Source organism: Carettochelys insculpta, chromosome 14 (assembly GCF_033958435.1).
Source record: "Carettochelys insculpta isolate YL-2023 chromosome 14, ASM3395843v1, whole genome shotgun sequence".
In the NCBI taxonomy this organism is placed as follows: Eukaryota; Metazoa; Chordata; order Testudines; family Carettochelyidae; genus Carettochelys; species Carettochelys insculpta.
The window spans coordinates 41,838,892-41,853,060 of NC_134150.1; the positions used below are offsets into that span (position 1 = coordinate 41,838,892).

General features: G+C 59.0%; 1 protein-coding gene across 1 annotated transcript; it reads right to left on the minus strand.

Annotated features, from left to right (window-relative positions):
• Window positions 1-918: 918 nt before the first annotated feature.
• Window positions 919-11,914, minus strand: PABPN1L (PABPN1 like, cytoplasmic). Its single transcript, XM_075009135.1, has 8 exons — window positions 11,814-11,914; window positions 10,704-10,881; window positions 8,032-8,140; window positions 7,046-7,113; window positions 5,797-5,903; window positions 3,677-3,764; window positions 3,051-3,196; window positions 919-958 (listed from the first exon to the last, which is right to left on the minus strand). Exons 1-8 carry the CDS (start codon window positions 11,912-11,914, stop codon window positions 919-921), a joined length of 837 nt encoding a protein of 278 aa, XP_074865236.1.
• Between the last annotated feature and the right edge of the window lie 2,255 nt (window positions 11,915-14,169).

A 14,169-nucleotide genomic window follows, 5' to 3' on the forward strand; every position in this document is an offset into this window, starting at 1 on the left:
TGGATTTCCCCTGCAAAATGTATGTAAAACCCCTCTGAGCTTTTTACAGCTAAGTTAAAACAGTAAGGCCCAATGTGAATCTAAAGTGGGTCCCAGAGGGTGGAAGAGATCCTACATTCCCTGGAGTCTTGAGGACCCACCTGTGCACAAGAAACCTCAGCACCCAAGATCCACAAGCCGGGCCAAAGACGTGAGTCGCAGAGAGTGAAGTCAGGGCCCCTGTTGCTCGAGTTGGGCAGCTGGAGAGGTTTAGACCTCACATGGTGGCAGCCGTGGGCTGGGCAGAGCAGAGGTAGATGCTCCCACCAGCCATGGCCAGCTGAGGTACAGCCGACCATCTTGGAAACAGAACATCTGCAGCTCGCTTCACCTAGGCAGAGTGCTTTCCCAGACTTCCCTCTAGCCCCGTCCTCCAACAGAGCCCGACCTAAATGCTCTGCAAGTCCTCCAGCACCCGCTGCCCTGCATCCCTGCTGCAGAGCGAGGGGCCCGAAGGCCTACGGAGTCCTGAGGTGCAGCCCTGCCCTCCGGTTTCTGAGGACAAAGCTGATCCTCTGGTCAACCCAGTTCTTATTCACCATCACGAACGCTCTGTGCCTGCCTGGTCATCCGCTGCTCTTTCTGGCTGGGAGAACACTGGGCTCAGCGGGAGGATTTGCTGTCATAACCAAACTCGAGGCAAGCCTCTGGCACGTGCTGGCAAGGAGTGCTGCGGGCACCTGCTAGGATGGGAGCAGCACAGCTCCATTTTCCTCACATCAGCTCACCTCCTTACCTGCTCACCGTGCAACCCAGGCAAAGACGTTAAAATCGCCCACACTTCTCTTTGCTGCGGGAGTTTCTCTTTAAGCCCCACCCCCATGCCCCCCTTTTAAATCCTGTCCCGTTGGCATCACCAGAGTAACCCCGTCCGTCGGCCTAGTAAGGAGAGTACCACGGCAATAGCCTGCCACGACCCCTAGACAAGAAGGAAAGCAGAATCAGAAAGCACAGGCCAGCTCAGACCACGGTCTTAGGTCAGCAATTTGAACCGAATCGAGACTCCGTCTACCCTTCGGGGTGGGGGAGACCTGCCAGTCCGGATGGGCCAGCGGCTGCCTTAGGCTTCACTCTGACTGACGAGCAGCATTCCTGCTCCTCAATGCAGTCCAGAGAGAGCCAGTGTTCCCTGAGAGCTGAGCACTGGGGCGGCTGCCCAGGAGAGATTCAGGAGCCGCCCGGCTGATTAGCCGAGCGCCCGCCGACGGCAGCCTGTATTTCTATTGGTGGTGCGAGTCTGCGCTCAATTTATTCCACACCACAATTTATTCCAGAATAAAAGAGAGGGAGCACCAGAGAGCATTGGCTCCCAGCGACAGCACACTAGCCTGTTCCACCCTCGATGGCACACCGCAAGACTGACTTGTTCCACAGCTGGTGTCTCATCAGTAGGGGGTACAGACTGATTGCCTGCAAAGTGGAGGCTGGGCTGTGGTGAGTGGCTCTGCAGGGAGGCCCCAGTCCTTGGCTGAGCTGGAAGGATGCTTGAGTGAGGGATGGGTAATTAATAAACTTCAAACCCTAAGGTGCAGGCCTGCCTGCAGAAGCAAGAACCATTAGCTAGTGCTCTGCCTTTCCCAAGTGCCCTGCAAGCAACTCATTAGCACAGCCTGCCAGGAGATGGGAAACTGAGGCACAGAAGGGGCAGAGACCCACCAGGGCAGCAGCAGAGCTGGGGGGTAGAACCAGCGTCTCGGCAGCGAGTGGCACGGCAGAGCAGCAGCGTCTACCAATGGTAGCGCTTTAATGCGAAAGCAGGAAGTCCAGGCATGGACTGGAGGCTCGGTGCTGGGAATTGTCTCCTGCCTGGCAGCCAGCCGCACATGGGTCATGGAGGTGGAAGGACAGTCACAGGTACTGTCAGCCCTGGGTAGCCGTCTCCCACGAGAGCCACTGCTCGTTCCTGGGCCTTTCCGTCACAGGAGACCTGCTGCCTGCAGGCGCTGCCGAGGTGCCACGGTCGTGGCTGGGTGCAGCTCCCAGTCCCCGCTTGCCATGCTGGGGCACGGGGGATGTTAACAGCATGCGACTGCCCGTGTGACCAGGAGAGGAAGGTACTTCTCCAGCAGGCCTCTCTGGGAAGTAACATCCACGAACCCTTAGGACAGGACTCTGGTAGGACCCCCCCCCCCCATGCCCCCACTCCAGTCTCTGCCTTCCAGCAAACACTACTCTGGTTTTACAGCGGGAGCCAGAAATATCAAGGCTGTACTGACAACCTCCTCCCCCTCGTTCCCCTGCCTCCAGCAAGTCTTGCCTGTGCTGCATTCTGTCCCTGGCTTCCTCTTACTGGAGCACCTGACAGGGACTGACAAGCTGGAGCGACTTTGTCGTCCGAGGGGCCTTTCCCCCGCGAGCCAAGGAGAGGGGTTACGGCAGAACGCACACAGGCTGCAGCCAGCCGTGCCCACTGAGTGCCTCATCCCCGAGAGGCAGCAGGGGCTTGGGAACGGCCTGGGCTCTGCTAGACCTTTCTCCTCCAGCTTTCCCACCACCGAGAGCACTGGCCTAGCAGGCAGTCACCTGGGCCTCCTTTTCACTCCTCCCTGGCCTGGATCTGTGCTGAGCCGGGCCAGGTGGGCCTCCCCGAGACACAGGTACCAGCAGCCAGTCTGCAGGGATGCTGGATGGAGAGCTCAGGGGAGGGTCTCATGAAGACGCAGGGAGTGCGCGGCTTGGGGGAAGTTGGCTACATCTCAGATTACTCCTTTTGGGCAACAGGAATAAATGCCCCCCACCCCTCACTCCCTGCTAGATGGGGTCTCTGCTGGGGTTTGCCCTGGGCTTTACGGCTGGGTGAGTGCACACTGACCACCCTGGCAGGGACCGCCTCGGCGTGGGACACTGAGCGAGCGGGGAAAAGGCCTCTCTCGTGCCTATCACATTGCTGATTGTGCTTGCGCAGCGACAGGGCTGGAGACATCCCGCACCAAAGCCCTGCCAGGCAGGACCGAGCCTGGGATGCTCCATCCTATAGCCGACCTCCCCTCAGCAGGGAACGTCCTGCTCACCTGTACACTCTCCCTCGGGGCCTCGATCGGAGCGCTCCGCAGACGTTTGCCCTTTGAGACAGCCCTCTCTGGCTTTGGAAACGGCCTCTGCAGCCCCCACGGTCGGTTGTGCTGATCCCTGGCAGGTTGGTCCTCTTGGGCAGCACCTGCAACAAGTCCAAGATCAATGAGCAGCTGAGGACCACTGGCCTGCAGCGCCCCCGGGGCCCACCCTGCATGGTGGGGAGGGGAGTCTCCCAATCCAGTCAGAGAGGCAGCATATCCCAGGCCCTCGGGAACCAACAGCAGCTGCTGTTCTGCCTGGGATGCCGGGGAGCAGGGTGTGGAGGAGAATGGCTCCAAAAGGCCACTCCCCGCTGGGCGGGGGTGGGGGGGGCTCCTAAGCAAGGCATGTGGCCAAGCAGGGGGCAGTGTCACCAAGGAGGGAGCCAAAACCCACAGCAGAGAAGTTGGAGCCAGGCAGGTGCGCCCAGGCCCTGAGCCAGGCCTGCGCTACGAAGACCTGCTGCAGGCACAGACTTAGGATGGGGAGCAGACCCCCGGGAAGGAGGTGTGGTCGGCAGGAAGATGAGTCCCTCCCTGGGTTTGTGGCACTGTCACTCCTGCCTTGCTCCCTGCAGCCTCACCTTGATGACCCGGCCTCTGAACACGCTCTCGTCCAGCTCCACCGCTGCCTTCACGGAGCTCTTGTCTTCAAACTCAACGTAGGCGTAGCTGGGAAGGGAGAGGAGGACGCTGTTCCCTGTGCATTACGACAGCGCTGGGGGGAGCTCACCGCGCAGCAGCCCCCGCAGTGGGTGCCCAGGGAGGAGTCACTGGTGTGTTCATTCCCTCTGGGGCACCTGGCCCCAGCCATTCCTGAGGGACCTTTGGTCTGACCCAGCGGCCAGTCTGCTGCTGAGCGTGGGGAGTCCGTCCTGCCACCCTCAAGGCTTTGCCTTCTGGTAACTGACTCTGCTGCTCTCCGGCCAGCACCGAGACAGAGGCAGGCAGCAGAACTCCAGCCCCTGCCACGCCAGGGCTGGCACAGCAGTGACACCAGCTGCCATTGGCACGCTTCAGCCAGGCTGGGGCCACGCCCAAAATCATTTTAAAAGCACGAGTGCTGCCAGCGCTTGCTCCCTAGGCTGGGATCTCTCTTGCACCCTGTCCGGAGCATAGCCGGTCACCCAGCCTAGGTAGCGCACCCCCGCGAGCGCCAACTCAAAACTGAGCTAGCCCCTGGCACTCAAGCGTCTCTCTCGCCAGACAGGTTCAGTGCAGAGTCCAGGCCCTGCGTCCAACACACATGCGGAGGCGGCTCTCGCTCAGCGGGAGAGCAGGAGGTGACGGGCGACAGGGACACAGCGTAGAACAGACTTGTCAGCACAGGAACCAGAAGCCGTCAGGACAATCCAGCTGGGGGAGAGGGGCCCAGAGGGGTCCCCGAGCCGGGCCCTGGTCCTCCTTCCTCCCTCTCCAGCCAGCCCAGACTGCCCCACTCACCAGCCCAGTTCCAATTCCAACCCGCCAGGCCCCTCCGCCCCACTCTGTCCTGTGTCCCCAGGGATGAAAGGGGTCACCTAGTTGCCTGGGTTACAAAGGGCCCAGAGGCCCATTATGCTAAATCTGACCCGATGTGTGTGACAGAATAGAGATGTGCTTCATTTTCTGCAATAGATGTATTTTTCCAAAGAGGGACTTACAAATATCCCACAGCCCCAGGCTGTGTGGTTAGGACACACGGCATTTTGTGCAATGTTGCTGCCAAGCCAGCAAAGGAAACATGAGTTAAGCATCCTGTTGCCTGAGCTGTGCTGACTCCGTTCATTAAATCAGCAAAGTCTTGAAAGTTCAGACACCTTCTCCCCAGCGCCTTTCATCCTGGTTGTGCCAGATGGAACTAGCATGTCAGCAGAGACAGAAATGAGACTGACATTTCCAGGCAGGGTTTCAGACATCAGTAAGAGGACAGGTAAAGCAATAAGTGTTGGCCTTAAACCTCCTTCAAGTTAACCTCCAAAGCCAGGTCTGTAGAACGGCTCTCTGCACCCCAGGACAGCAGCAACAGAGGAAGAGAACCATGAAACAAATCTTAGAACCCAACCCAAAGCAAGTGTGGTTCTACAGCAGTTCTCCCTGCAGAGGCTGGAAGTCAGAGAGAAATTTCTGCAGAGGTCCGCTGATCCCACTTGAAGGCAGGAGAAGAAATAGGAATGGCAGCTTCCTTAAAGGGGCTCTGGGCAAGGAATTTCTATAGCAGTGGTTCCCAAATTTTCGGCATCACACCCCCTTTTGATTTTCGAGAAACCCTCACGCCCCCGCCCCTATTTTTCACCACAGGCCAGCCACCCCAGCTGCCTGTGAGCTGCCTGCCTGAGCCCCCCTCTCCCCTAAAGCCAGCACCACCAGCCCCTCATCTAACTCCATCCTCCTCCTCCTCCCAACCCACACACTCACCTTTGCAGGAGGCTGATAGCTCCATGTGGGCCTCCACCGGTTGCCTGCTTTTTATAGCGGCTGCGCTGGGTCGCTCACATGAAATGGCAGGGGCTGAGAGCCGGAAGCAAGGCCTGGCTTTTTCTTTGGGTGGGGGGAATGACTGGGGGGGGGGGGGGCTGGGTTGCCTCACACGCCCCCACCCCCAGAATTTCTTCACACCCCCTAGTTTGGGAAACCATGTTCTAGAGCAAAGATATGACGCTCATGCACCGGGCTCTCAGAACCTATTGCACATCCCACCCAACCCCTAGAGCACGGCACTGACCCTTTGGGATGTCCGGAGAATTTATCACAGAGGATGGTCACTCGGTTGACCTGCCCACAGCTATTGAAATGGGACTCCAGCTCTTGTGCTGTTCCTCCATAGTCCACCTGCAAAGACAGCCCCATTCCATTCAGATGCCGCCAATGGCGGCAGGGTTCCCCTTTCCTAGACGCCTGCCCCAGCATGGCACACGCAATGGCTCAGCCCTCCACTGGCCCAAATTATTCATGGCTGCAGCCAGCCACTAAAGAGAGCTGGTAAATAGCACTGATTTACGAGGGGTTCCTGTGCCGAGGCAGTAGGTAGGGAACCTCCACCAGTGAATCTGCCCCCTGTGCAGTGCACGTGTGAGAAGCTGGTTCAATACCCTCTCACTGGAGCTTGTAGATGTTAAGCCCACATCCTGGGGCTCCTGTCTGGAGCACACGAACGTGACCACCAAGAAGTCCTGTGGCACGTTATAGACCAACAGATATTTTGGAGCATGAGTTTTCGTGGGCAAAGACCCGCTGCATCAGATGCACGAACGTGGTACGTGCCCCTCTTTGCCTCTGGGCTCAGAGCTTCCATTACTCTGGCTCGAGCGTGTTATGAAGAGAGAGGCTACGACCACAGGGGCCTCCTGGGGAAAATCCGTGCCGTCGAGAAGTGAATCCACCCAAGGGGCCTTCATCAGCTTTTGGCTTCGTCTTCCACCAGGATTCCGAGGTAGAGGCTTGCTGGCACAGGAGCTCACAAGGCCTCACATGGACCCTGGCATGACAGCCGGGCCTGGGCCTCATGCTGGTTTCTAGCTGCACAGGACTGACTCAGCCTTGAAGAATCAGTTAAGCCACACAAACTAGTCATGCTGGAGCCCTGAGTCTAAGCCAGGACCGTCCAGCCAGGGAACAGAGACAACACCCTGGGCCCAGCTAGGGCCGAGCAAAGCCTCTCGTGTTTGTGGATACCCACTTTGTGCAAAAAGCTGTTCACACATGAGCCCCAGCCTGGGGTTAATGGTAGAAATTGCCAAGCAGAGAAGTTAGGAATAATTTCAACACAGCTGCTCTCCCAGGTTTCCCTCCCAGCAGGGGGTGCTAAGTGCAGCCAGTAATGTGTCCCCCGCTGCTCCCAGGGGGATGGGTGGGACAGACGCATCCCACCCCCAGCTAGTTAGCACAAGAAGCAGCGGCTCTGCTGAGCTTTCTCCCCTGAGAACACCACCAAAGAGGTGGTCTCAGTGCGGTTTTCAAGCTCTCCCACTTACATTGCCCACGTAGACGGACCTCTGGTCGGCCTCAATTTTCTCCTCTGCTGTCCTAGGAAAGGGAAGGCCTGCAGAGACAAGAAGGTGCTGCGCAGAAGGAAGCAAGAGGGGACCATGGGGCTTCTGGCCAAGGGAGGTTGGTGCTAGTGGGAGAACCTGACAGCCCTGGAGACGAACTTACTAACCCCTCTGCTCTGACACAGCCCTGCAGGGTTAGAGGGCTCCTCGGAGGTGTCTGTTCATCTCAGGATGTGCTTCCTCCATCCATCACCCCCACCACGTCTGTCCTGAGCACCCCAAATCTGCCAACACACCTCAATCCAAGTGCCACTCCAGGGCCTCTCCAGTCACAGCAAACCACGGCAACAGGCATTGTGGGCAAACTAGGCTGAGGCCACCAAGCTCATTTCACTTGTGACAGCTGTAGCTGCATCACCATCTCCAGAGGTGAGAGTGGAATGTGTTTCTCCCTCACCTGAGGAGCTGGTTTGAGCACAGCAGGAAGAGCTGGATGACAGAACTTCAACCCTGGAAAGCTCCAGCACCCAGCCTCCCTGCTCTCACTCCCTAAGCTTCAGCACCCCCGGGCAGCCGGCCCCTGTATCCATTGCTGATGGAGGTTAAGTGACTTGCCCAAGGCCAGGATTAGTTGCAGAACCGTGGGCTGAACCCGAGCCCTCACTCTGAAGCCCATGTTCGGTGTGCTAAGCCACCTGTGGGGTCTTCCAGCCAGTCTCATGCCGTGGAGACCCCCAATGTCCCGCTGCCTCCTGCTGATCGCCCCTTTGGCAGCAGACTAGCCTGGGTGCCTGTCACGTGGTCACTGGCCACCCCTCTGGCCACTGGGGATGTAGCGCTGCCTGTCCCTTGAGGCCTCACACACCACAGCATTTAGCCTTGTGGTGGGAAATCCTGGCCCATGTGTCTCCCAGGTGCAGCTAACACCTCCCCTCAGGAGCCCAGCCCAGGGAGCTGCTGCTCCATACCCGCCTGCGATCTCAGCATGAGCTGGTGCTTGGTCTCCGCCTGCAGTTCCTTCAGCCGCTCATCCTCCTCCTCCATCTCCCGAACCTTGGCCTTGATGGCTTCCAGCTCCTGAGCACCAAACCCAAGAGGCCGAGCACATGAGAACCCAGCTCAGAGAGGGGCAGTTCTGCAGGAGGGGACGCCGGGGCAAGTCCCTTTCCCTCCCACCCAGCTCCTCAGGGCAGGGCCCGTCTCTCGGGGGTTTATGCTGTGCCTGGTGCGACAGGGCCCAAGGACGACCACAACACCTCAGGCAAGCCCAGGGATGGCTTCTCCCGTGGCCAGACTTCCACCCAGGACCTCTGAGCCAGGGACAAAGCTCCATTGACGCCAGAGCAGAGTTACCCTCACTGTACTGTGGGGTGGGGAGGGAACAGAGCCACAGAGAGCGGCTCGCTCAGAGTCACCCAGAGGTCCACAGCCACTCTGGGGTGCCCTAACCCTGCTCCTCTGCCAGCGATCTCCCGGAGCCCTGGCGCTCTCCCTCGGCCCGGGCAGCTGGCGGACGCCTGTCAGAAATACAGGGACAACTCCCCTCCCTTGAGCTGGCCCCTCAGGCTCGTAACCGTGCAGGATGCTATGGGCACGCAGAGCTCAACAGCTGACCACCCCCCTTTGGCAGCTGTACCTGAGCTCTCCTTCCTTGCCCCGGGAGCTGCTGGCCGGAGACGAGAGAGGCTGCAGTGAGCAGCTACTGCCTCCCAGCTCCGCTTCCTCCTGAGCTTAGAGGATGGCCTCCAAGCATCTGGGTACTTCCCCTGGGCGGACCCTTCACCCCCTCGCTGTCTGTGTGCACCAGGAAGGCCTGAGCCAGTGCCCTGCTCACCCACGTTCAGCTCCACCAGTCCTGGCAATGCGCGCAGCAGGGAACACCCTGGCCTCCAGGAGCAGCAGGTCTGCCCTCCATGGCTCATTCCGACTCAGACTCCAGAGTCCGCTGCCCTGAGAGGGTAACTATGGGAGCAGACTTGGCAGCCTGGCCTGGCTTGGGTGCCTGTCGTGGGGGGCTAAATGCCACCCAACTGGCTGGTTTGGGGTCTCCCCCCTGCACCCTGGTGCATTAGGCCACTGACTGATGTTCAGGGCAGCTGGGGCTGCAGAACCCTTGGGAGAAAGGCTGGAGATGAGTCTCCTGAATTAACCATCTTTAGGCACCAGGCCCCGCTCATGAGCAAAGATGAGTAGTTGCCACTGGTCCAAGACTGCTTGCGTAAGGTGCCACCTGTCCCCACGTTTGGGTCCCCAATGGAGGAAGAAAGGGGCAGTGCAGCCTGATGAATGCTGCATACTCTCCACGCCCCAAGGACGCTGAATTGCAGCCTGAGCTTGGCTCCGAGGGCTTGAAGCAGACCTTCTCAGGGCGCGTTTAGAGGGATCGCTCTGCGGCGGGAGGGAAATAATGGCCCAGCCTTTACCCAAATAGGCTCATTTGCAGAGATGCTTTTAATAGAGCACAGCTTATTTTTAACCAGGCGACAGAAAGGTCAGGGCATCTGGGCACAGCGAGCCCTCAGGAGCGCAGCCTGCAGCAGCCTTAGAGTATTTATCACGCAGCAGCACTGCGGTTCATTTATTGCTCCAAGCTGGCCAGTAAAGGCTGCAGCTCCCTTGCCCCCCCCGTGGCAGTGCCCTCACTCCGGCAGGGAAGGGCTGGGCAGTTTGAAAGGAGACATGTCAGCTCCATAGGTGAGCTATGGAAAAGCAGCTCAAAGCTCAGGAGCGTTGTTTTTCCCCCAGCCTCACTCCTAGTGCAAACTAGCCTTGGCTCGGAAGGAACGCTTTCCGGCAGCAGCCGAGAGTATATTCTCCAGAGCATTGGAGGGAAACAGCCCTGGGATAGCACAGGGCAGAGCAGGATGGGGATTTGACAGCAGCCTTCAATTTCCTGAAGGGGCCTCTATAGAGGCTGGAGGGAGGCTGTTCTCAGCGGTGTCAGAGGACAGAACAAGGAGCAAAGGTCTGAAGTTGAAGAGGGGGAGGTGCAGGTTGGGTACGAGGAAAAACTCTTTCCCTAGGAGGGTGGTGAAGCATTGGAATGTGTTGCCTAGAGAGGTGGTGGAATCTCCATCCCTAGAGGTTTTTAAGTCCCGGCTTGACAAAGCCCTGGTTGGGATGGTTTAGTTCAGATCAGTCCTGCTTTCAGCCTGGCATTAGACTCTTGTGCCCTTCTGAGGTCTCTTCCAGCCCTGGGACTGTATGAACAGCAGCACTAGGATAGCACAGGGTGGGGTGGAGAGTGGAGGGGTGGCTGGAAGGGAGCAGCAGGGCTAGGATAGTATGGGGTGGGGAGGGGTGATGGGAGCAGCAGGGCTAGGCTAGTAGGGGGACCTGGAAACTGGCTACAAGGAGGAACAAGAGAGACCAGTAGCTGCGCTAGCCAAGGCAAGTAACCTGGGAGGAAGACTGCGACGCTATCAGAGTTGCTGCTCAGGGGCCAGAACCTTTTAATGACCCTTTACTTCTAACGAAGAGGCTTATTTGGTTTCCAGTCTCTTTCCCAGGATTATTCATGTCCATCCGTCTGCCCCCCACTGTGGGGGTGGGAGAAATCTCCTCTTGCCCCGTAGCAGGTCCCCAGAACAAACACCAGTGGCTGAGGCTCAGTGCTTTGAACACACACACACACGCTCACCGGGTCCAGCACAGCCAGCTCCTCAGAGCTGTCCCCCTCCAGCGGGCTCAGGTCGGAGTCTTCCTCAGTGGCCTTCAGCAGAGCTGGTATCGCTGCCGTGCCCCAGGAGGAATTCCCCCTCCCCAGGGATTGTGGTGGGTCCTGCCACCAGGCCTCAGCAGGGTCCAGAAAGAGGGGGCTTTATTGGAAGAACAACAGAAACAAGCAGCTTGAGAGGCTGGGTTCTGCCGGGATGCCCGGCCTTCTCCCCACGACAGATCACAAAGCCACCTCCTTCTCCTCCTCCAGACCCCGCCTGCACCACACAAACCTGGGCCCCAGCGAGACAGGCAGCTGGTGCACAGAGAACACAGCTGCTGATCAGCCCTTTGCCTTGGTTTTCCCGGCACACGCCCATTGGCCTGTCTGAGTCCAGCCCCTCTAGTGAAGTTGTCTGCTCTCTCGGTTCCACATTTGTACAGCCCCGGGCACGCTGGGGTCCCGCCTAGGACTGGGGAGCACAGTGTGGCAGGAATACAATCCGGGCAGCCTTCTCCTAGGCTTGCCACTTAGGGTTTCTCTAAGCCCCAGCTCCCGGATTCATGGGGGTTATAGGAACGCCGCAGCACAGGGCTCCAGCTGCTGAGAAAAGCTGCAGGGTGGCAGCCAGAAGGCAAAGTGAGACCCCAGAGCTGACTAGTTTTACAAATCCCATGACATCCAGCCCCTGAGTTCTGAGCGCTTGGGACTAGCTATGCCACACACTGGCACGCACTCTGGCTCTGAGCAGGAAAGGAGCCATGCGTCTGCCAGGCCTGGCCAGCAGCAACCACCCCAGCACTCCAAGCCAAGGCAGGGCAGCCTGGGCTTTTTGGAAGGCCTTAGACTCACCAGTTGGGGCACACTGTCCCCCAGTCCCACCCCTGGGAGTCATGGAAGAACAGCAGCCGTAGCAGCGTGCCTCACCAGAGCACAGCCCTGGAGTTAATGACCAGGCCAATGGCCGGTCTCATCAGTGCCCAGACAAAACCAGTCCAGCACCACCAGCACAGAGGGGCAGGAACAGAAAGCGACCGGCAGAGCTGGGGGAGATCCCATTCCTGCAGGGGGGCACCCAACCCTGCCCATTACCTTGCTCCGAGGCCAAACATTTCCAGCACTCTCCTCCCCACAAACAGAGCGACCCCCTCCAGCAGGTAGCTGCACCTGGGCAGCCCCCACCTGCTCGCCATTTGATACATCAGCAGCCAATTGCAGGCCGGGCTGACCCAGCTGGGGGTGGGTCCCAGCCAGCTGGTGCAGGAACCACAGCTTCTGCTGGGTGGGCTGCCAGACCTGCTCACCTGTTTGTAGGTTTCCTGGGCTGGTTTGGCTCTGAGCAGGAGGTGGGGTGTTCTAGCTCCCTGGCTAGATGATTGTACTAGTGGCTTGTTAGTAGGGATTCTGGTCCTGGCAATGCCCTTTCCCCTTTGAAGGGTGCTTAGGAGGTTTTGGAGAGGCAGCAAACAAAATCCTGCCATTTTGCTGCTCCCCAGGCTCCTGCCTTTGAATGCAGACTGGCTCACGCCGTGCAGGGCCTTGCCCTCTGCGCTGCAATGGGAGAGGGACGCGGGCTGGAGATGCAGCCAAGCCGTGTGTATGGCTGGGACATCCTTTGTGTGGGCCCCAATCCAGGAGACAGGTGCTCTGCTGCAAGCAGCTGAGTTGCCCCCCTGGCCGGATGGGCTTACTCCCTCGGTGAAAGTTAAGCACGTGGGTTATGCAGGGCTGGGGCTCTGCTCCTCCAGCCCGCACAGCTGGAGTGAGGACCTTTGCCGCAAAGTCTTTCCAGACCAGGTTGTGGCACTGCACAGAACACTGGGGACCCTGAAATGATGCTGGTGTAACCCACAGGCCTTCTGGGCGTGGCTCACTGTCCCACAGAGTGGCACCTGGACCACTTACGCAGAGACTGACTCTGCTGCCTCTACAGCCTTTGCTGAGCTCCGGCTGGTCTGTAGCTCTGGCAGTCCAGGCTCCTGCCCAGAAGTTCCAGGTTCAAATCTGCCTGTCTTTGGGCACCTTTTGCTTCTTTAGAAGCTCCCTGCTAACTGCCACTGCTGGGAGGAGGCTGAAGCGAAGCAGGAAAGGTGGGGCTGCAGGTCTGGGCTGAGGCACACTGAGCAGGCAGAGCTCACCCCAGAGGTGGCTGCACCTGAGTGGTGGGGGAACCAGCCCGCTGCATGCAGGGCTCGAGTCAGTGGAAGCTGTCATAATGAGGCTAGCAGGCCCAGCAGAGGATGTACAAGCTGTCCATCCTCCCTGCTCCAGCTGGTCCGTACAGCCCCACGGTACATAGCTTGGCTGAGCCAGGCAGGGGGTTGGCCTGAATGTCTAGGGATGTGGGGAGGAGGGTGTGCGGAGTCACTGCGGCCCTCACAGCCAGCTACAAACTGCATCAGCCCTCCCTCCTGGCCTGAGCTCGCAGGGGTGAAGCCCTCCCCCCCGACAAGGGCCCATTCCCTGCCCCCTTCGTCGGCTCCACCTTCGCTCCTCCTCCTGTGTCCTTTCTCCCCGTCCCCAGCAGTGATCCCCAGCAGAGCCTGGGAGGGGGCCTCCTGCTTCCCATTTCCAGCTGGTTTTGCCTGCAGCAGCAGCTGGCGACAGGCAGCCAGCACCACCAACTGTCTGGCTCTTTGGGGACCCACCAGCAAGCGCCCCGGGGCACAGTGCAAGGATGGGGCTTGCACAGGGCTGTGTCCCACATGTGCAGAGCATGAGCCTGCACGCCTGGCAGCACAAGGGGCCACTGTGAAATGGGACTGTCGTGAGTGTGGCGTGGTTCAAATCCGGACCCCCTGGGATACAGTGGAGGGGTCCCATGTCAAGGACAGGAGCTGCCCTGGGGGGTTGCGGAGTGGCCCAGGAGGGACTTCTGCTCTGTTTCTGGTTTGGCTCTGACCAGAGCCATTTTTCACAACACGGAAACTTGGGTGAGATCAGAGCTGGTGAGGTCTGGAGCCAAATGCCAACGCTCTGCCTGTTCCCCGGAGCCCCTGCCTGAACCCACTGCAAGAGCCCCTCCTGCTATCTCATCCCCAGGCCAGCTGCGGTGGTTTGGACCTTGCATTACCCCGGGTTCATTTGTACGGAGCAATGCTGCCTTCAAGGGGAGTTAAAAAGGTGGCACTTTTAAACCCTGGGCACTGCTCTGCCTGTCTCCGTGCCCTCTGTTCTGGCGCAGCCCCCACGAAAGCTCCTTACTGACTCAATACAATTGTTCCTCTGTAAGGACCTACAGGACCGTGCGTGTTGCGTGAAGCTACAGACCAGCAGGGCTACCCCTTGAGGCTATTTACTCGAAACCAGAGAGTCCCTCCAGGGCATATGGGTCCTGTCTCCCCATCCTGCTCCTCATGCTTCAATCCTCATTGCCGGGAACAGCAGAAGCAGCTCCGTTGTTTTTAATCAAGGTTTTTTGGCACAAGGAGTGGTTCTGGGGAGCCAC